General features: G+C 44.1%; 3 protein-coding genes and 1 pseudogene across 3 annotated transcripts in view; 2 read left to right on the plus strand and 2 right to left on the minus strand.

Moving 5' to 3' along the window:
* Nucleotides 1-1,416: 1,416 nt before the first annotated feature.
* BRK1 (BRICK1 subunit of SCAR/WAVE actin nucleating complex) lies at nucleotides 1,417-8,461 on the minus strand. The gene is made up of 3 exons (XM_030840672.3): nucleotides 8,299-8,461; nucleotides 2,340-2,422; nucleotides 1,417-2,068 (listed from the first exon to the last, which is right to left on the minus strand). Exons 1-3 carry the CDS (start codon nucleotides 8,414-8,416, stop codon nucleotides 2,042-2,044), a joined length of 228 nt encoding a protein of 75 aa, XP_030696532.1. The 5' UTR covers nucleotides 8,417-8,461; the 3' UTR covers nucleotides 1,417-2,041.
* Nucleotides 8,462-11,588: 3,127 nt separating this feature from the next.
* On the plus strand, nucleotides 11,589-13,909 carry LOC132598105 (non-histone chromosomal protein HMG-14 pseudogene; annotated as a pseudogene).
* A 572-nt stretch (nucleotides 13,910-14,481) lies between these two features.
* FANCD2OS (FANCD2 opposite strand) lies at nucleotides 14,482-15,016 on the plus strand. The gene is given in 2 exon segments (XM_030840898.2): nucleotides 14,482-14,907; nucleotides 14,909-15,016. Coding segments are annotated over 2 exon segments (534 nt in total).
* Nucleotides 15,017-16,127: 1,111 nt separating this feature from the next.
* The window catches only part of FANCD2 (FA complementation group D2), a 56,670-nt gene continuing 50,737 nt past the window's right edge, over nucleotides 16,128-22,060 (minus strand). The window contains exons 40-44 of the mRNA XM_060307584.1: nucleotides 21,606-21,680; nucleotides 20,553-20,627; nucleotides 19,437-19,583; nucleotides 17,951-18,046; nucleotides 16,128-16,488 (exon numbers count right to left, since the gene is read on the minus strand). Of these exons, the coding sequence (XP_060163567.1) occupies nucleotides 16,423-16,488; nucleotides 17,951-18,046; nucleotides 19,437-19,583; nucleotides 20,553-20,627; nucleotides 21,606-21,680 (459 nt within the window). The 3' untranslated portion in view covers nucleotides 16,128-16,422. The remainder of the gene's footprint in view (nucleotides 16,489-17,950; nucleotides 18,047-19,436; nucleotides 19,584-20,552; nucleotides 20,628-21,605; nucleotides 21,681-22,060) is intronic.

Consider the following 22,060-nt stretch of genomic DNA (forward strand, 5'->3'; position numbering starts at 1 on the left):
AGGAAAGCACTCTGACACCTCAAAGTGCCAGGTAAGCAGGAGGAGTTACCTCTACTGGAGGAGGTCAAGCTCACTGGTTCCCACTGGTTCCCACGCCAATTGCTCTCCTTATAAGCAGCAGCTTACCATTAGCAACATGGTATTTAGGGCACTAACTTTTTTAGAAATATTACTTTGATATCAACAAATTAACAGAATGTCTACAGGACCATAAAAATATTTATCATTTTCACATCATCTAAGGAAGGGTTTTTCTGGCTTCTATAGATTATCATCACTTTTGCCTCTATTACTATCTTATTATAGTCCTTGCACATAGTAGGAACTTAGTATCTGTTAAACTGACTGCAGAGCACCGGATAATCTAAAACTTGAACTTTACAAGTACTTATTTATCTCAGAAAGGATAGAGAAGATATTATGAATAATGAACTCAAGCGATTGTTAGATCACCTCAGATGAGCTCAATAATGTTGAAAAACAGCACTTACCAAAGTAAAGGAGGTCAGTATTGCCTCCATTGTAATACCACATTTTTAAGTGAAAATACTACTTAAAATGGTCTTCCAAAGGTCTAAGCACGGATCTAAGCTCAGATGTGACAATGCAAAGCAGCTTGAGCTCTGCCAAGTCACTTCAATTGCTATTTACTGACTACCTGCCTTTTGCAAGGTACCCAGCTGAGCAACACAGGCAAAGGCACTGATGTACACTGTACGATGCAGACACCAAGGCAGAGAACAAGATCAAACCCAGGGCTGAAGCGCAGTATTAGCATGGCAGGATGGGAGGGACTGAGAAAAGGAATAGGGCAGCACTGAATGAAAAGTAACGTTAGGAAAACTTTATGGAGGAGGTTCGGCTTAAGCTAGACCTTGAGTGGCAAGTAAGATTTGAATAGGGAGAAATGACTTCTACATGACTAAAATGAAAATCTACATGGTGACTAAGCCGTTAGGAGTGGGTTGGCACAAGTTTATAGCAGGCTTTGATGCTAGAATGAAAAGTTTTAGACTCTTTTGCTTAAATGATTTGCTTTTCAAAAAGAAGTAGACGTTTAGCTTGTACTTTATAAAACTAATAGTCTTCCCTGGATTGCAGTTAAATTGTGTAGATGCTGGTATTTCAACAGACGGCAAGCATCACGCCTGATTCAACACTGCATATTTTATTGGAGCATAAAGTGCCTACATACTAAGTACTCGGTAAATGTCCACTGAACGACCAAACGATTCTCAGGATGGACTAGCACAAAGTCCAAATATGGGGGCTCCAGCTGGCAAGCCACCTAGGGTTTGATCAAACAGCTACATCTGCAAGTTTGCTGTTAGAGTAAGAATCCCACACATCAGATTTCTGTGGAATACGTGAGCCCCATCTCTAGCTCCTCTCCCCACCACAATCACAGCAGTCAGATAAAGTTGAGGAGTTTATTAGGGAAATATGAGAGATAAAGACACCCCAAGTGAGAGAAAGAAAACTCTGAAAATGTCCCTTTTCAAGCCAAGTGGGGGCCTGGGCTTGACCTCCCCAAAAGGACAAGAAACTGGTGGGTTAGCAACAACATTCTCTGGCAGCCACCTCGCCAGGGCACCACAGCCAGGACTGCTTCTGACCCCCGGCCAAAGGTGGGGAGGAGGCAAAGACCGTTTATAGAATCAATGCAGAGGCAATGAGAACTGCAAGGAAAGGCTGAGAGAGATAGAGAGAGAGAGAGAGGTGGGGAGGACCTTGACAGAGTCCCCACCTTCTGGCTCTTAGCGCCTCAAATATGTTGACAAGTAGTTCTACAAAGTGTCACTGAAGAAGTAAAATGCCTAATGTTGTTTCTGAGAGTTCCCCTGGCTCCTCCCCACATGCCACATCACACTGCTGGGTGTACATGGCAGAGCCCAAAGGCCACATTTTTGAAAAAAAGGAAAACAAGAATAAGCCCTGTTGCTCTTTAAGGAGAGAGGAAGGAGCTGAAGGCTGCTGGGGCCTTTCCCACGAGGGTCTGCGTTCTGTAAAAGCAACTTCCCAGCAGCAGCATGGCACAGTTCTAGGTGAGGGTCTCACCTTTTGTCACCTGTCAAAGGAAAATTGACAATCAGATAAATTCAAAAGCATTAGAGGGGTCTAAAAAAAAAAACTCTTATTTTCTATCCTAGGTAGTTGGGAGTGGTAGAAAAGATGACAGCTTCAGAGTCCCAGAAAGCTGGTTTAAATTCAGGCAAGGTAGTTAACTTCTCTAAGCCTGTTTCTGCTTCCAGGTTTTTTCAGCAACAAGTGGAAATGTGCATTCTCTCTTGTACAGCCATGCCTGCCTCATGAGGAAGGCCCTTGCCCATCATACTCACCCTTGCTTCAATGTACTCTATTCTCCGCTCAAGAGCTGTCAATTTCTCGTTTAGTGTTGCGAGTCTTGAACGACAAGACATATCTGGTAAAAGAAGACTGACGTTCAGGATTAATGCCATTCCAGACACAAACACACACACAGCCCCTAAGATGAAGAGGAGGAATGATATATCATGCAGAGCACAGATACGAAGAACGAGTGGGCAAAACAAGGCAGTGGGAGGATAAGGTGAGAAGTATCTTAGGAGCACAGCTGCTTGGAGAGGATCTGCCTAACTTCCTACCAAACGTGGCAGGCAGAGAATAATGCCGCCCCGCACCACCACCCCCCGCAAGATGTCTACGCTCTAATCCCCAGAACCTGTGAATATGTACCCTACAGGCAAAGGGACTTTGCACATGTGATTAAAGTTAAGGACCTTGAGATCTTGGATTATCCAGATGGGCCCCATCTAATCACAAATCCATAAATGGAAGAGAAAGGCAGAAGAAAAGTGGAAGAAGAGATTCAAAGTGTGAGAGGGACTCAACCTGCCACTGTTGGCTTTGCAGATGGAGGGAGGTAGCCATAAACCAAGGGATGCAAGTGACCTTTAGAAGCTGGGCGTGGTCCTTAGCTGCCAGCCAGCAAGGAAACAGGGACCTTAGTCTGACAGCTGCAAGAAACAGAATTCTGCCAACAACCTACGGGCAGGAAGCAGCTCCTCTTCTAGAGCCTCCAGCCCTGCTGACACTGTGATTTCAGCCCAGTGAACCAGTGTTGGACTTCTGACCTACACAACTGTATGATAGTAAATGCATGTGGTTTAAGCCGCTATATTTGTAGTAATCTGTTATGGCAGCAATAGAAAAGAGAAAACTAATACAGCAAGGCTGTACAGATGGCCATTTGCTAATAGGCAAACCAAGAGTTTCAAGAGAGGGGAAATGACAAGAGGATGAAAATAATCTCAATAGGGAAGAAAAGCAGAGGCCAAGGAAGCAGCAGACCCTGAGGAGGAGGGAAGGTGTGGTGTTTCTGAGCTCATGGAAGCCAGCTCACTGCTGCTGCTCTAAGGGTGCTTGATGTCCCATCAGCACCTGCACAGGCCTTTCAGAACAAGAGAAAACTTGGAGAACATCAACTACCCTGTGGATCTCACCTTTCATCTGCAAAAAATTCCTTTTCTTCCCCTATCCTTTCCAATCTCTTTAACACCTCACCCAAAAGGAAACCTAGACTTGCCCTAAAATACCTTTCCCCCTGCAAACTTCTCTGACACCAATCACTTGGCGACTCTTCCTCCAACTGTTCTCAACATCCGGGAGAAAAAGGTTTCCAGGCATGCTAATTACTCCCATACGCCTCCCCAAACTGTTCTTCAGTCATCTCTCAATAATCCTCACTTCTGAAGTTTAAAATATCTGCTCTCCGAGACACTCTCCCACCCAGTGATCTCATACTTAGCTCACACCCCTCCTTTTCATCTCTTCCCCGGATGCTATGCAAAAGCACTTCAGCACCCAATTTAACAAATCTTGCGCACCCTGATCTTGCCTTGACTTTCATTTCATCAAGTCCAAATCTCACTCATCTTGCCCTTTTAAACATTCTCCTTCAAGTCAGTTCAAAGTGGACCTCTGAGAGGTCTTTGCTGAGTGGATATACTTCTCCCTCTTCTGTAAGGATTTGCCTATTCTGGACATTGTTCACTCTTCTTTTTCATCTTGTTTTTTTGTGTTTTTTTTTAAATCTGCTAGGGCTGCTTCTTCTAATTCCCAGGCCCAGCTTGAGCAGAAGCACCTCAGCACCCTCCTTTTCCCGGATACACCGCCACTGCTAGGACTGCCCAACAGGACCTAATCTCTTTTCAGCCTGGTTTTTAGAAGCTCAGAGGCACATCGCGTATGCTTTTCAGTAAGAGCGTGAATGTTATCACCGACAACCTGTCTTTTCCCATAAAAACGTCTGCCAAAATGAAGGCGCAGGTTGGTGAGAGGGAGGGTTCCTTCCTGGATGGCTGTTCTGTTCTAGCTCTGTCAATCTGGTGATGAATCAGAATCCAAGAACAGCACTATGTTACTGGCCTGCATGGATAAGCACTGTTGAAAATGTAAAATGTTGAACTCTAGAAACTTCAGTCATATTTCAGATCCCATTAAATACATACCGATGCAAACAAAATGCTGGGAAACCATGCGGCAGCTGGACAAATTTGAAACCACAATGCATTTGTATGTACATTATCACCAGACTGTAATGGAAAAAGCAAGTTGTCCTCATCAGGGGGCTTGATGGTGTGCATACGTTACCACCTCTAACAAATGCCAGTTACCAGACAACTTCTCTGAACTCTTACTGCACGTAACCTTAACCTACAAAAATCAGCACTGTCTTTCTCTTAAGGTCTTATTTCTCCAACAAAATTATAAACTTCCTAAGAGTGGCTATGTCCATTTATTCTTATTTATCCCTTTCTCACAGCATCTGACGCACAGCTGGAGTTACAAGAGGCTGTATTTGTTTGCCAAGTATAAGAATTGAGATTTAAAAACAGCCTCATTCTCAGGCTTCCCTGGTGGCGCAGTGGTTGAGAGTCCGCCTGCCGATGCAGGGGACACGAGTTTGTGCCCCGGTCCGGGAAGACCCCACATGCCGCGGAGCGGCTGGGCCTGTGAGCCATGGCCGCTGAGCCTGCGCGTCCGGAGGCTGTGCTCCACAACAGGAGAGGCCACAACAGTGAGAGGCCCACGTACTGCAAAAAACAAACAAACAAACAAACAAAAACCAGCCTCATTCTCTATTTTTTTTTGTTACATTTCTCTGAACATATTAGCTTTAGAGTCAGAAAAAAAGGTGTAAAAATAAAAAGCTATCATCTGTAACAATCTATTTTTAGAAACATCATCAATTCAAAGTACAGAATAGGCCCAGTGTTAGGATGTTAGTGCTCCATCACGATCTGTGTGTCCTCAGGTTCAGGTGGTCCTCCAATGCTTAAAGGGTAAACCACAAAGAGATCAAAATTCTACTCACACTAGCTGGAATCACAGGGTAAAAGCTGTTCAGAATCATTAGGTATCCCGGAAAAACAGTTCCCTCCCCAAAGCACATGCCCTACACAACCTCTCTGTGGTCAGGGTGAGAATTATAGGTCTGCTGCCATTTTCAAAAAGCTATAGATGCCCCCTCAAAGTAAACGCCTGCTAAATCTCTGCACCACCAAATCACATTATAAACACAATACAAAGCCCCCCCAGATACATGTCAGAATTGAGGAGTCATGCTAAGGGCTTAGACAGGGAAAATACATCCCACACTCACTCATCCTGAGTCATCCAATGCCAAGACAACACACTGAAGTCTATCCTTACGATTTACCCAGTTTCTCAGCCTGGTGGTCTTTGTCTAAACTCTTGTATCATGATATCGTCAATCTTCAGGAACTTGCCTCAGGTATACTTAACTGCTAAGACAAATTGCTTTAACTTTTAATCGTGCTTCCTAATTGTTCTTACTTGTAATTAATTGTTCTTTTCTTTAAAAGGACTAAATACACTTTCTAAAATCTTCAAAAACCACCTAGTAATTACTGCAAACATTAGGCCATTATCCTCACCTTAAAGGAGAATAATGGCCTAAGCCAAGGGAAGCCATTTCTCCCAGCTCCCATTCCTGAAGAACGGAATCCTATGCATCTACTTCCTTGGTCTAGGACTTGCTGGAAATTTTGAAGAAAAAAAAAAAGTCTTTATTCTCTATCTGATCATAAAATGGGACTCATACGCAGTTGCTAAAATCTCACAACAGGTATTTCCTTGCTTATAAAGCAAGAAAAGAGACACTCCTCCTCCGCAATCCTAAGCTCAAACTCTTCAATTTTCGGTTCGTTCCAAGACTCACCCACTAAAACTTCAGTAATATGTCAAGAAGTTTTATGCCAGAGATAAATGTATGTTTATTATATGCTTATTAATATGATTCCGTGCTCAGAAACGAGGTTATTACATTACCTAGATCCAAACTGGGGGAAGTGAGATGCTAGATCACTTTTCAATTTTGAACAACAGCACCAGTTTAACTTGTTATTTTAGATGCTTTATTTACTGAACTGACATTCTTAATACTCTGTTTGGATATTCTGTGTCTACATATCAGATACTGACTCCTACCAGATAAATGAAGCCTTTTGCTTTGGGGTTTTTTGGGGTTTTTTTTTTTGCGGTACGCGGGCCTCTCACTGTTGTGGCCTCTCCCGTCGCGGAGCACAGGCTCCGGACGCGCAGGCTCAGCGGCCATGGCTCACGGACCCAGCCGCTCCGCGGCATGTGGGGTCTTCCCGGACCGGGGCACGAACCCATGTCCCCTGCATCGGCAGGCGGACTCCCAACCACTGCGCCACCAGGGAAGCCCTGCTTCTGGTTTTAAAAGTAAAAACTCTCCACGTCAGTTATCTGTCCAACTACTTTCCACTGCCTCTCCAGGCTAAGCCAAAGTGTCAAAGCTGTGACCCTGTCATCACTCCATCCCTCCCGGGGCACGGAACATTTTGTTTTCTCTTACCTGGCTCTGCCTCTGAGGGAACGTTATGAGTAAAGAATACCCTAAAGCACCCCCAATAATAGTTTAGCTAAGGAAGGAGAGACAATTAGGAAAACTAACATCAAAATAGTCTGCACAGAACTTAAAAAATAATTTCAGGATACATGAGTTCTATGACTTCTTGACTACCATTCCCTACTACAACCTCTATACTAAGTTATGTGTGTGAATTTGTATCACTGACATATAATTTATACTATTCTCATCTCTCATTAATACTACCTTCACCCTCATTCCCTGTGTGAGGAAATCCATCACACCAAGTCACATTGTATGTGAATATATTAAGACAAAAGCAATGTTCTGCTTTGCTCTGAAGTTGTCCTTATTTCATCTTCAAGGCTTCTGTGTCCCCCACAGAACCTGAGAGAGAGCCTTGTACTCAGATCTAGTTTCTCTTGCTGATACTTTCTGACAAGACTCTTGCCCTGTCACCTTTATACTCCTCAGGACTTGTCAGTTCTCTAGCTAGAAAATAATTCCTTTTGAAATCTTTTTTAATACATCGGTGTCCCCTCCTTAATCTTAATCGCTTAATGTTGCTGAAAGAGTGGACCAGAAGCACAGCAGTTGGAAAAAGATCACTAGACGTCATCCCCACACCTTGTGATGCCATAGAAAGTCTACCCAGCGTTCAGTTCTCTCAAAGAAACACTTGGAGAACATGAGGTAGGGGGTCTCTGCTAGGCGCCTGCCGTCCAGAAGGATGTGGAACAATGCGAAGAGAATTTAAAACTGTCACGAGCAGGCCTAGGAAAGATTTTGCTAGAAGCAGACAGAACACCCACTGTCGGCTAGAGACTAGCAATGCAGAGATGTCCATGGCCTGACGCGATGTGGACCTTACTCTGCCCTCACCTGCTGCCACTCAGCACAGCGCGCGCGGAGACAGAAAGGAACCCACAGGAGGGGCCGGAGGAGCGACTAAGAGGCTCGGAGCTCAAGGGCTTCGACTCGATCCGGAAGGAGATGGGCAACCGTCTAGAGTCTTTACAAGGCAGTAACACAGCCATGCTGCGTCCCGAGAGCCAAGCGGAGACTGGAAGCGAAGCACAGAAGAAGAAGGGAGGCGACTGAAGAGAAGAAAAGAAGCAGACGATGGATGGGGCTGCCTGACGTATCCGGGAAAAGGAAAGACTTGTTAATGGATCCGGGGTGAAGGTAAGGAAGCCGATGAGCTCAGCGTGGGGCAGGAACACCCCACAGGGACTGCCCAGTGGAGGCCGGGAGTCAGGGCGAGAGGGGGAAGGTGCGGCCTGAAGGAGGAAGCGAAAACCAGCAGGAGCCCAAGGCTCCCCGAGTCCCCTTCAAAGCTTCTCAGCGCCCTCCCTCAGCAGGCCTCCCTCCTCCCAGCCTCCCCCGGCTCGCCCGCTGACCGAACGAGTTGAGAAAGTCTGCGATTTTCTTGATGCTGCTGGTGATGACCTCAATGTACTCCCGGTTCGCCCAGTCCTGGTGAATCTCCCGCTGCACCGGATCCTCTTGCCCCGCCATGGCTGCAGCCTAAGGAAGCGCGATTGCGCAGGCGCCTCGACCCTCCAGGCCGCCAGTGCGCCTGCGCCGCCAGTCCACACCGTTCCTGGGGCACCCACGAATCCATGGGCCTTGTGGTGCGCCTGCGCATTGTCACATCTTCACTGGCCTCTTCGCGCTGCTCCCACGCCCCTGAAGACCGTCGCCTCCAGGCCGTGGAGAAGAATGGAGTGCGCACGCGCCAAAGTCACCCCCACCCCCACCCCACCCCCCGCTACCACCACCTCTGTCTCTGGAGGTTACGGTCCTTGGCGGGGGAGCGTGGGCCCGCATCATCCCTTCCCTCGGGTGCTCCAGACTAAGCTTGCGGCCTGTGTCCACAATAAGCTGGGCATAGCCAATTAAACCACATTAAATACAAATCATTTTTAAAATGCCTTTTAACAACACAACATGATGTCCCACCTTACAATTATCAAATGAACAAACGTTACTTTTTTTTTTAACGATAATACTCAGTGTTGAAGAGGCTGAGGGGAAATTGGTAAACTCGTAAATAGCTGGTCACACTGTAAACTGGCACAAACCCTTCGGAAGGAAATTTGTAAATTGTTAGCAAGAGCTGTAAAAATTTTCAAACTTTTTAACCTAGGTATTAACAAAAGTATTGAAAAAGAAAAAACACTTTATGCACAAAGGTGTTCTTTGAGGCATTATGTGTTTTTTAAAAATAAATCTCAACAGTTGGGGAATGGCTAAACATTGGTATGGCCACTTAGAGCAATATTATGCAGTCATATAAATGCTAATTATGAAAAACTGTGGCAACATAATGGAGATGATAAATGAAAGGGAAAACAAAATGCATGTGTTGTTGTTTTTTAAATTGCAACTATGCAAAAATTATATCTGCTTGAGGACAAGAAGGATATACCAAAAAAATGTCAATACCTAGTTTGTTAAGGTAGTGGAATTACGTGCAATTTTATTTGTTTCAGGGAATATTTACAATCTGGTTTATATGGTAAATGCCTTTTAGTTTTTAAAAAGTGATGAACAGTCAGATTTCTTCTAGCAGTAGCTGGGAAGAAAACATTACTAACAGTCCTGTACTCTGGTAGAAGATCTTATAAGCTATAATGCTGCTTTTTTTAAATATAAATTTATTTATTTAATTTATTTATTTTTGGCTGTGTTGGGTCTTCGTTGCTTCACGCAGCCTTTCTCTAGTTGTGGCGAGCGGGGGCTACTCTTCGTTGCGGTGCGTGGGCTTCTCATTGCGGTGGCTTCTTTCATTGCAGAGCATGGGCTCTAGGCATGCAGGCTTCAGTAGTTGCAGCACGCGGGCTCAGTAGTTGTGGCTCACAGGCTTTAGAGTACAGGCTCAGTAGTTGTGGCGCACGGGCTTAGTTGCTCCGCTGCATGTGGGATCTTCCCGGACCAGGGCTTGAACCCATAGTCCCCTACCTTGGCAGGCAGATTCTCAATCACTGCTCCACCAGGGAAGCCCCTATAATGATGCTTTAATAGCTGTTACCTCACTGGATCCTCACAAACCCTGTGGAAGGAAGTGAGGAAGAGGTTTCCAATTTTACAAATGAGAAAACTGAAGTCCAGGAAGTCCATCTGAGCTCTCCCACATTTTCATGTAAATGGTTTCTAAAATAATAATAAATATCGATCCTAAATATCAAACGCAGGCATCCAGAAGGCTCTCTGCCATTCAGTCCTCCAGTTATGGGTTTGCCAATGTGGTACTTCTTCATTGTAGGAATTGTTCCCAACGCGTGATGCAGGGCTTCACAGGCAAGCTTCAGGAATGCTCTTGGTGCAGCAAGGAGTGCTTCCGGGTGATAGACTGCCTCAGCATAAGGGAGACAGATCCCTATCCTTGAGTCTGTCACACACTTCACAGAACTTGGGGATCTTGTCACTGACTCCAGGTATAACAATCAGCGCGAAATCAAATTCGTGAAGAAATGTTTTGATTGTATTGTGTGGTCATTTGAGTTGCCTTTGCAATCATGTGTACTTGGACCATTATTTGCATGGCTATAGGTATAGTGTGTGCAGTGTGGCAATGTTGCTGGCTACTGTAAAAACATTATATGGGCTCTCAGCAGAGCAAATGCGGCTGTTGTCACGAGAATCCCTGGATGGTGCAACCAGAATGTTGTGTTGCATGATACAGACCAAACTGATGTTGTAGATCATCAATAATATGAAGTATGGGAGATTCTGGCTTTCTATACATGTATGGTAGCCGTGGAGGTGGAGTATCAGACTTGGAGGTGATGGCAAATGGTACCTCCAGGAATACATCCCTTAATGCTGGGCAGATTAGACAGAGGACTGTGGTGCATATTGTCATAACAGCATGAAGCCTTCTCTATCCAACAATTCTTAATCATACAATTCTGCTTTGGGGGACTTTCATTTAAAAAACACACGTGGGCTTCGCTGGTGGCGCAGTGGTTGAGAGTCCGCCTGCCGATGCAGGGGACACGGGTTCGTGCCCCGGTCTGGGAAGATCCCACATGCCGCGGAGCAGCTGGGCCCATGAGCCATGGCCGCTGCGCCTGCGCGTCCGGAGCCTGTGCTCCGCAATGGGAGGCCACAACAGCGAGAGGCCCGCGTACCAACCCCCACCCCAAAAAAATAAAAAACACAACTGTGCAATAAAAACTCCTGTTTTGTTTGCTTTTTAAATAACAAGTATCTCTTTTATTCAAGAGGAAAATAAAAATAAACTTACTGGGTGAAAAAAAGTTGCAATTCAAAATCATCTCAGGGGACTTCCCCGGTGGTCCAGTGGGTAGGACTCCATGCTCCCAATGCAGGGGGCCCGGGTTCAATCCCTGGTGAGGGAACTAGATCACACATGCATGGCGCAACTAAGAGTCTGCATGCCGCAATGAAGATCCCAAGTGCCGCAACTAAGACCCGGTGCAGCCAAAATAAATATATATATATATTTTTTTTGTGTGTGTTACGCGGGCCTCTCACTGTTGTGGCCTCTCCCGTTGCGGAGCACAGGCTCCGGACACGCAGGCTCAGCAGCCATGGCTCACAGGCCCAGCCGCTCCGCGGCACGTGGGATCTTCCCGGACCGGGGCACAAACCCGTGTCCCCTGCATTGGCAGGCGGACTCTCAACTGCTGCGCCACCAGGGAAGCCCGGTTCTGCCCAATATTTAGGCTGGATATTTGATAAAGCCTTTTCCCTCTGGCCCTATTTCGTCTTAGGAGACAAGTGAGGAAAGGCTCCTGGGATTTTTCTTTTTTTGGTCATATGCTCAGAGGCGTTAACGCCCTCCACCTGCACCTTGCCTTGGTGGTGTACCAGAGCAGCCCTGATCCTGGATGTATGCTCCTAGGGTCATAATATCAAGCACCAGAACCCTTCCACAGGCTGTTTGGAATAGATAACTATCCCCTGGGTGTCAATTTCTCATCCGAAGGCAGCCCAGATATTTGAGCAGTATGCACAAGGGCCTGCATAGATCAGGAGAAACATACCAGTTGGAGGAAATCAACAAATCTCCTTTCTACTAACCACTGTCAGGGGCAGGTCTTCTGGTTTGAAAGGTCACTAACAATTCCCTTTAAAAAACGAAACTTACCGTGTCACAAACTATGGTGGAGGTGTCAAACTTTTAACAGTATTTCCTGAGCAATTACTGGATGGGATGGGATCAGATCTGCTGCTACCTTTGAGGGAGACTAGAGAAGGGGCAGAGAAATACACTTGACTGGAAAGAAAAGGGATATGCTATGCCCCTTAACATAATAGGTAGGTGCTCAAAAAATGTTAGTAGTTGACAATTTTAAAGTAGAAAAATGGCAAGTCCGAATTCTACTTGGATAAATTTTGCGTTAGCAACATCCTCCCAGCCCTTTCCTTTATCTCCAAAGGGTGGGGCGGGAATCAAGTTCTTAACCAGTGGGTCTTTCATAGATAAGAAAAAAACAAAAACAAAACACACATAGAAGAACCAGAAAAATCTTTTATAAACTTTAAAAGACTGGCCTTTGGAATTCTTTTCCCTCCCAGCCTGGTAGAATTCCTCTGAGGTGGTATATAAGTAGCTCAGGGCCCTGAGAGAGCTGCTCCCTTGTGTCAGAAAAGAGGTTTTTAGGGCCAAGAGCAGACTGTCTCCATAATTAAGAATAGTAAAACCTGAAGTTCCTTAAAGGAACAGCATAAGAAGTTCTCAAACTACAAGGTACATCAGACTCCCCTGGAGGGTTTGTTTAAATGCAGAATGCAGGGTCCTTCCCCCCAGAGTTTCTGATTCTATAGGTCTCAGGTGGGGCCCAAGAATCTGCATTTCTGCCACATTCCCAGATGACTGTCATGCTTCTAGTCCCTGAATCATACTTTGAGACCGCCCCCGCCGCGGGTCCCAGCAGCTCGGGCGGCAGGAGGAGCGGCAGCGGCCAGGCAGCCCAGCTTCGCGAAGGCTCTCGGCACGCCGTGGCCCGCCCGCCCCGCCGCCACGATGCCCAAGAGGAAGGTCAGCTCGGCCGAGGGGGCGGCGAAGGAGGAGCCCAAGAGGAGATCGGTGAGGTTGTCAGCTAATCCGGCTCCTGCAAAAGTGGAAACGAAGCCAAAAAAGGCGGCAGGAAAGGCGACAAAAAAAGTGCAAACAAAAGGGAAAAGGGGAGCAAAGGGAAAACAGACTGAAGTGGCCAACCAAGAGACTAAAGAGTTACCTGCAGAAAATGGAGAAACTAAAAATGAGGAGAGCCCAGCTTCTGATGAAGCAGGAGAGAAAGAAGCCAAGTCTGATTAATATCACACACCTGGTCCTATCAGTGGTCCCTGTTTCCCTTCTTGTACAATCCAGAGGAATATTTTTATCAACTATTTTGTAAATGCAAGTTTTTTAGTAGCTCTAGAAACATTTTTTAAAAGGAAGGAATCCCACCTCATCCCATTTTTTAAGTGTAAATGCTTTTTTTTAAGAGGTGAAATCATTTGCTGGTTGTTTATTTTTTGGTACAACCAGAAAATAGTGGGATATTGAATATGGGAGGCTTTGATTGTCTTGGGTGTAGCTTTTATATCCTATAATACAAAGCATACTAAATGGCAGTTTGGAGTCAGCTGTGCATTTAATGTCTTAAACACTTTAAATTACTTCTCTTCCCACGTTGTTTTTGGTAGAATTGTTTCCTAAAGCAAACCACTCACCCCTTGATCTTGGCTCTCCTGGGCAGAATTTTGTGCACTCTGTAACATCTTTGGTTGTGGTAGTCCAGTTCTTCTAGTAACCGTTAATGTGCTGTGAACGACTGACAATTTGAGTATGTAGTGTATGTGATTATTAAATTGTGAATTAGTGGGACTTACGATGTAACAGCATATCAATATTTGAAGATATTGGTACTTGATATCCTGTGAAGGAAAATTTGCCCCCAAATTTTAAGCTGGAAAGTCACTGGAATAACTGTTCAGAAAAGAATCACAACTACATGATTTTTTAGGTTTTTGGTACGTATGTTGAGAATTGTGTACAAGTTGAAATGTCTGTGTACTGATCCTCAAAACAACCAATAAAATCTCAATTATGAAAGAAAAAAAAAGAATCATACTTTGAGAACCAACGGTATAAATACATGGGATTTAGAGTCACAAATATTTGGCAAGACACACCTTTCTGAGCATCCATCCACAAATAATGTCTCATCATGAAATGCCAGCAGCTTCTGCCACCTGAGAGGCATAGATTCTGACTTCAGCAGTTATCAACACAGCACAGATCCTAATGCTGAACAGGGACACTCCATTTTGGACACATCTATTTCCTCATCTGTAAAATGGGTACAAACCTACCTTCAGAGGCTTGTGATAAGGTTTAATAAAGTACACATAGCAGTTGCCAGATTCAATACTTGTCACTATCCTCTACTGCCCTTTATAGAATTACTAATATCCTAACATCTATTGGAATCTTTTCATGAGAACTACAGAGTAAGTTAAAGTCAATAATGAGACAGAGATGTGAATTTAAACAGCCATGCCCTTGCCAAAAGCATGCTAGGAAAATTCCATGTTCTGATTCCTCTCCTCTAGGACTGTCAATGGCAGGATACCAGCTCTGGTCACCATGGACCCCACCGGATGAGGGCTTCCAATGGCTGCAGCATACAACACCTACACCTTCCAAGCACCCCTTTAGGGCTTCCCCCTGTTTCCCCCACACCCCTTCTAATCTTGAAGTGCAGCTGTGCTTTCAAGAGGTCTCTCTAGTTCTAGACAGTCCATTCCTGGAGCCTGGGGTGAGTCCCAAGTTGCCCTGCCACACGTCAGAGCTCTGAACCATGAACAACAAGAAAGGGCTGGTCAGGAAGCTTCAGCCTGTCTGCCTCAATGGAGTGGATTCTGTCTTTGGCAGGGTCATCACGGCTCAGCCACCAAAGTGGACTGGGACCTTCAGAGTTTCAGACAAGTCAGCCGTTTACAAAATCATCAGCCGGGAGCACCAGGGGCACACTGGACTTAAGGAAGCCTCAGATTCAGATGACAGTGACCATGTGCAAATAGATGCTGTGCTCCATCCTCTTGCTGTATGCGACATACAATAAGTGCACCTTTGCCTTGCAACACTCCAAGTAAAGTGTCCCCATCTGATCCCCATTCCTCACACCACGCCTTTTGCTATGTGCCTGAAGCTTACATAGACCTTTCTGTGTAAAGGAAACTGTGTTTGCCCCAGCCATCTTGCTTTTCAGTCAAACAGTGACAATTCAGGAGCCCCCCTCCTCTCTTCCTGTCCAAAAATAGGCCAGTGACAGAGCAAGGGAGAACATTTCTATTGTAAAGCTGAACAACCATTTAGAGTCAAACTAGCATTGACATGTACATGTAATAAAGAACCATTAAACAAACCATATAAACCAATGAGCCTACCGTGAACTCTTTTCAACACTGAAGACCACAATGAGTTGGGGAAACAAAGAGTGTCAAGGAAGGAGATTATGGATTTCTATGTACATGAGGATGAAGGGGTCAAAAATCTGTATGTGGGTCAACGATTAATTAAAAAAAACAAAAACAAATAACCTCCCCCACCATAAAACGAACAAAAAAACCTAACCAGCCACACCCTAATACTACCAGAGAGTACAAAAGTGGGTACAAATATAACAAATATTAATATTTACAGCCTGGCAAAAAAGAACTTGGTAGCAGCACTGAAACTGGGCTTTCTGGCAGAAGACATGAGAGTTCTCCATTTTACCTGAAATGTACTCCTAATGTTCTATTTTTAATAAACTATAAGTAATTTTGTAGCATTGTTCTAACTAGATTATAGGTATAACTCAGAATAATGTGGAAATAAAATAAAAATTATATATGCAAAGTTAACATGAATTTGATGCTGCCTTTTTCTCCTTTATCATATCTACATGACCACCAAAAATTTAAAAAGCAGCCAAACATTAGACTTTCTTTGGGCATTAAAAGAAATTCGTCACTCCTCCAAAAAAGATCACAAAATATCTTCTCATCTCAAATAATAGGGTCCTTGTAATAGGGAACATATGATTGTAATTGGTAGAACTGATGTGTTGTACCAGTCTCCATTATTTCTCTGCACAAACACCAATTCAGTTCCATCTATGAAGGAAATTCGAAAATAGGAATGAGGTAGCTGAGGCAGAACTTAAAACAGAATTTATTTGTAAGACTGGTACAAGCCTAAATTCTAGAATAAATCCAGAGTTTCAAAACTAGCTCCTGAAGCTCAGAGTCACAGCACTGCCCTGAATTCAGGAGGCTAGCACAGCACTGCCACGTTTGCCTAAATTGGTAAGTAACACTACATTCGAATTCTGAGCCACGGTCTTTGATGTTAGTAGACAACCTGTGAAATCCACAATTAAGTTGATTCAATAAAGCCCCTTCTTTAAGGACAAAATAGGATGCTTCCTGTTAGAAAGGCAGACAGCAGATTTGAAACACTGAACACAAAATGGTAAGTAGCTGGCAGAGATGGGGAGGGAGTATCATTCTGTGGTCTAATCAGAGTCATCATCACTCTCTTGCTCCTTTTCTCCATCACTTGCTTCATCTTCTTCACCGTCCTAAGAGGCAAAGGATAATTAAGTATTTTAGGTCATCCGGGCGACGCCATGACTTGCAACACTGCTCCCACAGCATATATGACTGTATTGTATCGTTGTTAAAAACAGTGATAGGTTTTAAACCATTCTTTTGAGAATGAATCAGAGGCTCCCCCATTCTTGTATCATGGCCTCTAAGCCAAGACGATGGAGGGAGCCATTTTGATACTGACTTATGCCATTCTGCAACCCAACCAAATATGCATGATTTGTAAATAAGCCACGGCCCTCCAGCTCCACTGCATGTGTGTGACATAGGAACAAAATGGGCATTCAATATAGAATGAAATGTTTGTTAAATTCAAAATCCAATAGGAATCCAGAGTAAAATTCTCTCTGGTTTGTAAAATCTAATCTGGGAGGCTTGCTTATGACAAAGCACCAAACTAATAGGATACTGTCTGCCTCAAAACTATTTTATGGGGACTTCCCTGGTGGCGCAGTGGTTAAGAATCCACCTGCCAATGCAGGGGAGACGGGTTCGAGCCCTAGTCTGGGAAGATCCCACATTTCGCGGAGCAACTAAGCCCGCGTGCCACAACTACTGAAGCCCGTGCTCTGCAACAAACAGAAGCCACCGCAATGAGAAGCCCATGCACCACAACGAAGAGTAGGCCCCGCTCGCCGCAACTAGCGAAAGCCCGCATGCAGCAACAAAGACCCAACGCAGCCAAAAATAAATAAATAAATAAATTTATAGGGAAAAAAAGAAAGCCATAAAACTTTTTTATCAGAACAAGGTGGAGATATTCTATACAAATAAAACAGAGGACCATGTAATAAAAGAATTTTTCATACTAAATAGTCCTTACGCATCAGCCTCAAATTGCATTACAAACTGTATCCACAGCAGGGGTTCTTAAATCTCAGCTTCTCTGTATCTATAACCCACCTGCATTGTAACAAACTTTAATAAATATATCCATTTTTCTTTAGCTTTCTTTAAAGTCTCAAAAGCATTGGTAGTAGCCCCAAAGAGCATAAGGACTCCTACTCTTACTTTAGTCCTCAGTGGCAGCAGCTTTTGATTCTGTGCTTTAGCTTTCACATTTCTATTTTAGATATTCAAACAACATGTTTAAATGGTTTAACTCATTCTTCTCAACACTTAGAGAACACTTTGACCTCTTATCTCCCCTCTAAAATGGTTTCAGATATGAATTCAGGAGGCTATAATGGAAGGGAACTTTCAACTCTATAACATATGCTACAAACAACTCCAGATACTCAAGTTGTGATTAAAATATTGAGTGATTATAATATCGTGTGGGTTTTTTTCTGGCCCCCACAGAACTCACATCAGCACAGAAGCTTTTTTGGAGGGAATGGAGATGGGCATAGAAGTATCTGATTATAAAATCAAGCAGGGAAAATTCTGCACTCTCTACCATCAATGCCACTCTGGTGCCTTTTACAGACATACCTCTGTTCCTTTGCTCTTGGAGACCTGGGATGACGTATCATCCTCACTCTCATCTGCTGTGCTCTCCTGGGAATTCTGGGATATAATCTCTTCACCCTGAATGTGAATGGGCCAGGACAAACAGTGGGTTATAAATGATCACATATGGGGTCTCAAGGGGAGAAAGGCTTAGCTTATAGACAAAGCAAAGAAAGATATTCAGTCATTCAAATATGGTCAAACACGGACACCAACCTGTGATCCAGCATCTAGAGAAGTGATAATCAACCCAAGATTTCTAAGATGCTTGTGGCTCTGATACAATATGTAGTTTTAAAGGTTCATCTTTGTATTCTAATATCATACTAGTTTTACAAGACCAGACTGTATTGGTGACTCTTTCAGGTAATGCTGAATATGGTTCTAAAGTTTCCCAAATACCTTAAGGTATGTGAGCATGAACACCAACACACCAATCACAAATGGCCATGTAGAGGCTAAAGGATGGTACACTAAAATGGTTTAAGAACATCAAATCTGGATCAGGACTGTTTGGACTCAAACCCTTGCTCCACTCACTTATGGCTGAATGATAAGTTTACTTAACTTTGCTGAGCTTCAATTTTCTCATGGAAGCAAGAGATTGAAGTGAAGAAAGGAAGCTAATTCTCTGGGGAGCTATTCTTTTCATACATAAGATGTTTTCTTTTCTTTTCTTTTTTTTTTTTGCGGTACGCGGGCCTCTCACTGTTGTGGCCTCTCCCGCTGCGGAGCACAGGCTCTGGACGTGCAGGCTCAGCGGCCATGGCTCCACGGCATGTGGGATCCGCCTGGACCAGGGCACGAACCCGTGTCCCCTGCATCGGCAGGCAGACTCTCAACCACTGTGCCACCAGGGAAGCCCAGATTTTTTTTTTTTTTTTTTTTGTCGTATATAAGATTTTAAGACTCAGATGTTGTAAGCATGAATGAGGAGGGCTTGCACTGTATTTGAAAAATGCTATAACTCCAAAGTAGTAGTATAAGCAAAACAAGATTTCAGCCAGTCAGTCAGACAATTGAAAGAACTAAGAAATGCTCATTTGTTAAAATTAGCCAGAGAATAATTTCAGGAACAAGACAGACTGGTTTTAGGGGAAAAAACCCAAAATAACTAAACAAGCAAAGTTTTATATACAAAAATATTCTAAATCTACCCACATTAGGGCTTAAAGGTATCCCTCTAGCTATGGAAGGAGGTTTTCCTGATCTGCTCCTCTATGTCTGAGGCCTTGTTGATATCAATGGTATGTTTTGGTGCCTTCGCTGCCTGGGATGAGGAGTGCAACCTGCAACCAGGGCCCAAAGGCAATGTACCCTAACGTTAAGAGCTAAACAGTCACAGATTTGAGAAAAGCAGTTTTGAGTATTGAGAGAGTGGGGCTTAGGTGACCTTCCTTAGATACTTTCCAATGCTCTCACGAAGAAAGGAAGTAGGAGATTACTACTGGCGGGCTCCCAGGCTTACCTGCAAGTCCCGGTTTTTGAGATTGCCCAGCCAAAAAGCCTCTCGGCAATTGTTGAGGATGAGCATGGCTTTCACTCTGCAAACTAACAGCTCCAGGGTCTTTTTGAGCAAAGGCACATGCTTGGTGAGTTTCGTGTCCTGGTGAATCTGAATGGAAACAAATGCATCCAACTCATCTGGGTTTATCATCATGCTTTCACATTTCCTATACAGAAACTTTTGAATTCCTGACACCTTGAACACTGAACAAGACCATATGCCCTGCCAGTACAGGCCAGAGACATGTTCCATCAAAGAGCAGTAGTCCGGCAGAGTATTCCGAAGAGAATGGCAGCTGTCCTTCAAGCTAAAAGAGCCTAGAAGACATACCACCAACACTTCACGGTTCCTCTTCATAACCTCTTATTGATCAATTATCAATGAATTTACGTAAAATATTCTTGAATGTATATTCTACTGATATTAAACAACAGAGAGTATCCCTGTTTAGCTGAGGGAGTCCTTATAAAATTCCACTGTTCAGCACCTTAAAAAGTTAGAACCAGGGGAGGAAATGAACAACAGGAACTGGGCTTGCCAGTGACTGCAGCACTCCATGGTTCTGTGTTCCTTCACACAAAAAATGACTGGCTCAACTCCAGGCTTCAAGTGGAAAAGTCCTTTAATGCTAAAATGTTCTCACAAGAGACAGATGTGTTCCTTGACAAGTAAGTAGTACAGCTGAAAAGCTCTAAAAACAGCTGCTTTTAGAACTACCTCTTGTCTCCAGCAGAGTCATCACTTACATAATATTCCTCCTGCCCAGAGTACTTTGTAGCAGTTACACATTCACCAACATTCTCTCACCAAAGAAGCGCTCCTGGAGGAAACAGGGCTATGGAGTTTGAGTCAAATTTCAGATGCAGAAATTCCCCTCTAGATGATTACCCAATCTCTGCCAGCAACTGAGGATTTGACCACTCTGAATAAACTGCCTTTGGACAGACATAGTCCCAGAAATAAAGGCTCAAGAGGGGTAAAAAAGGAAGAAGGCACTGGAGCCCACGGATCTCCAAAATCACAACCACAGATTAAACCAACAGGTGGGTTGGTGGTGTGACCTGCTTTCCATCTTACCTTGGAATGCCCACACAGGTGATGAAGCAGCCTTGTATTCAACTGGAAGGTTTCCAGTAAACTCAGAACATCTTCCTATAACCAACAACATTTGTAAGTGCCATATGAAACGTTCTCATTTCATTTTATATGCAAGATATTCTTGCAACCAAGGGTTCCAAAGAGGATCAAGCCTGCGGGTTCCAGCTGTATATGGATAATCATCTCTTCTTTTTTTAAAATTGAGGTATAGTTGATTTACAATATGTTTCAGGTGTACAACATAGTGATTCACAATTTTTCAAGATTATGCTAGACAATTATCTTAATTTGGCCCTCAAATAGGAGGAGGAGTGATCACTGGCTATCCTCCCCTTTATCTTTCTGAGTTATGAGGGACCAACCAAATATTGTGAGAGTGTTTTGCAAAGTTCAACTTGCTAAGTATGTGTAAGAAGTAATCATCTCTGTTTCTGTTCTTTTTATTTTTAAATTAAAATTTTTGGCTGCACTGTGGGGCACGCGGGACCTTAGTTCCCCGACCAGGGATGGAACCCGCACCCCCTACAGTGGAAGCGTGAAGTCTTCACCACTGGACTGCCAGGGGAGCCCCTGTTTCTATTCTTATTTCACTACTCTAGTCTTGGATCCCACTTGGGTAAAAAACTCTCAAGACTCCGTTATAACAAGAGTTTAAGACACAAATGAGGTTTTTTCCGTTCGTTTGTTTTGTTTTTAAATTCCCAAGACCAGACTTAGAGAAGCACACAGGAATAAGCAAATGACACACTAATATGTGAGGTCCTGGGACTGCAGTAGCACAATAAAATCAAGCTAAAAAGAACAACCATCCTCAAGTCTGTAGGAGAAGTAGGAAGGCGGACGTACTATCGAACATTCAGTCCTACATGGGCATCTCTGGGGATAGGTGAAGTGACCAGAAGTACCTAAGCAGATCTGTGGCCCAGAACCTGGGCAAAGGGACCACCCCCATGCCAGCCCAGGAATCGCCGTGGACATATCTTCTGAACAACTGTACAGGGCATATTTTTGCTCTCTGTTCTCAGTTCTTACCCGATGTTTTCTAAAACTGAAGTCTAGGAGAGGCATACACTGCTTCAGAAATGCTTCCACAAAGAGACGCCCGTACTGAAGAAGAGAAGAGACACACTGGTGATGACCTCTAGCTGAGGTCTTTTACCTGAAAGGCCCCTGCCTCAGGCAGCATAACATTTCCCAGACCAGGGGGTTTATTTTCTTATTTTTATATATAAAAAATAAATTGGAAAGGGTCCAAAAGGTTAATTTGGAGAATGTAGCTTAATGCAAAAGCTAAATGGGCCTGCTAACTAAGCCCCAGAATTAGGCAGACTTACCTACCCCAGACAGTCAATGCACAGGGGTGCTGCTCAGCTTGAGAATGAGGGCACAGAGGAACAGAGGGGAACCCCAGCTCCCTGAGGACACCTTACTCTCAAGAGGAAAGAACTGCGTAGAGCTGAGAAAGCACATGACCACTTGCCCAATTT

Source organism: Globicephala melas, chromosome 11, assembly GCF_963455315.2.
Source record: "Globicephala melas chromosome 11, mGloMel1.2, whole genome shotgun sequence".
NCBI lineage: Eukaryota > Metazoa > Chordata > Mammalia > Artiodactyla > Delphinidae > Globicephala > Globicephala melas.

What these genes read in the sequence shown, in the direction of transcription:
- BRK1 (XM_030840672.3), bottom strand. Translation starts at nt 8,416, where the DNA reads ATGGCGGGGCAAGAGGATCCGGTGCAGCGGGAGATTCACCAGGACTGG. An exon ending in AGACTTTCTCAACTCGTTCG is followed by an intron (nt 2,423 to 8,298) that starts GTCAGCGGGCGA and finishes TTCTTTTACCAG; the next exon opens with ATATGTCTTGTCGTTCAAGA. An exon ending in TAGAGTACATTGAAGCAAGG is followed by an intron (nt 2,069 to 2,339) that starts GTGAGTATGATG and finishes TTCCTTTGACAG; the next exon opens with GTGACAAAAGGTGAGACCCT.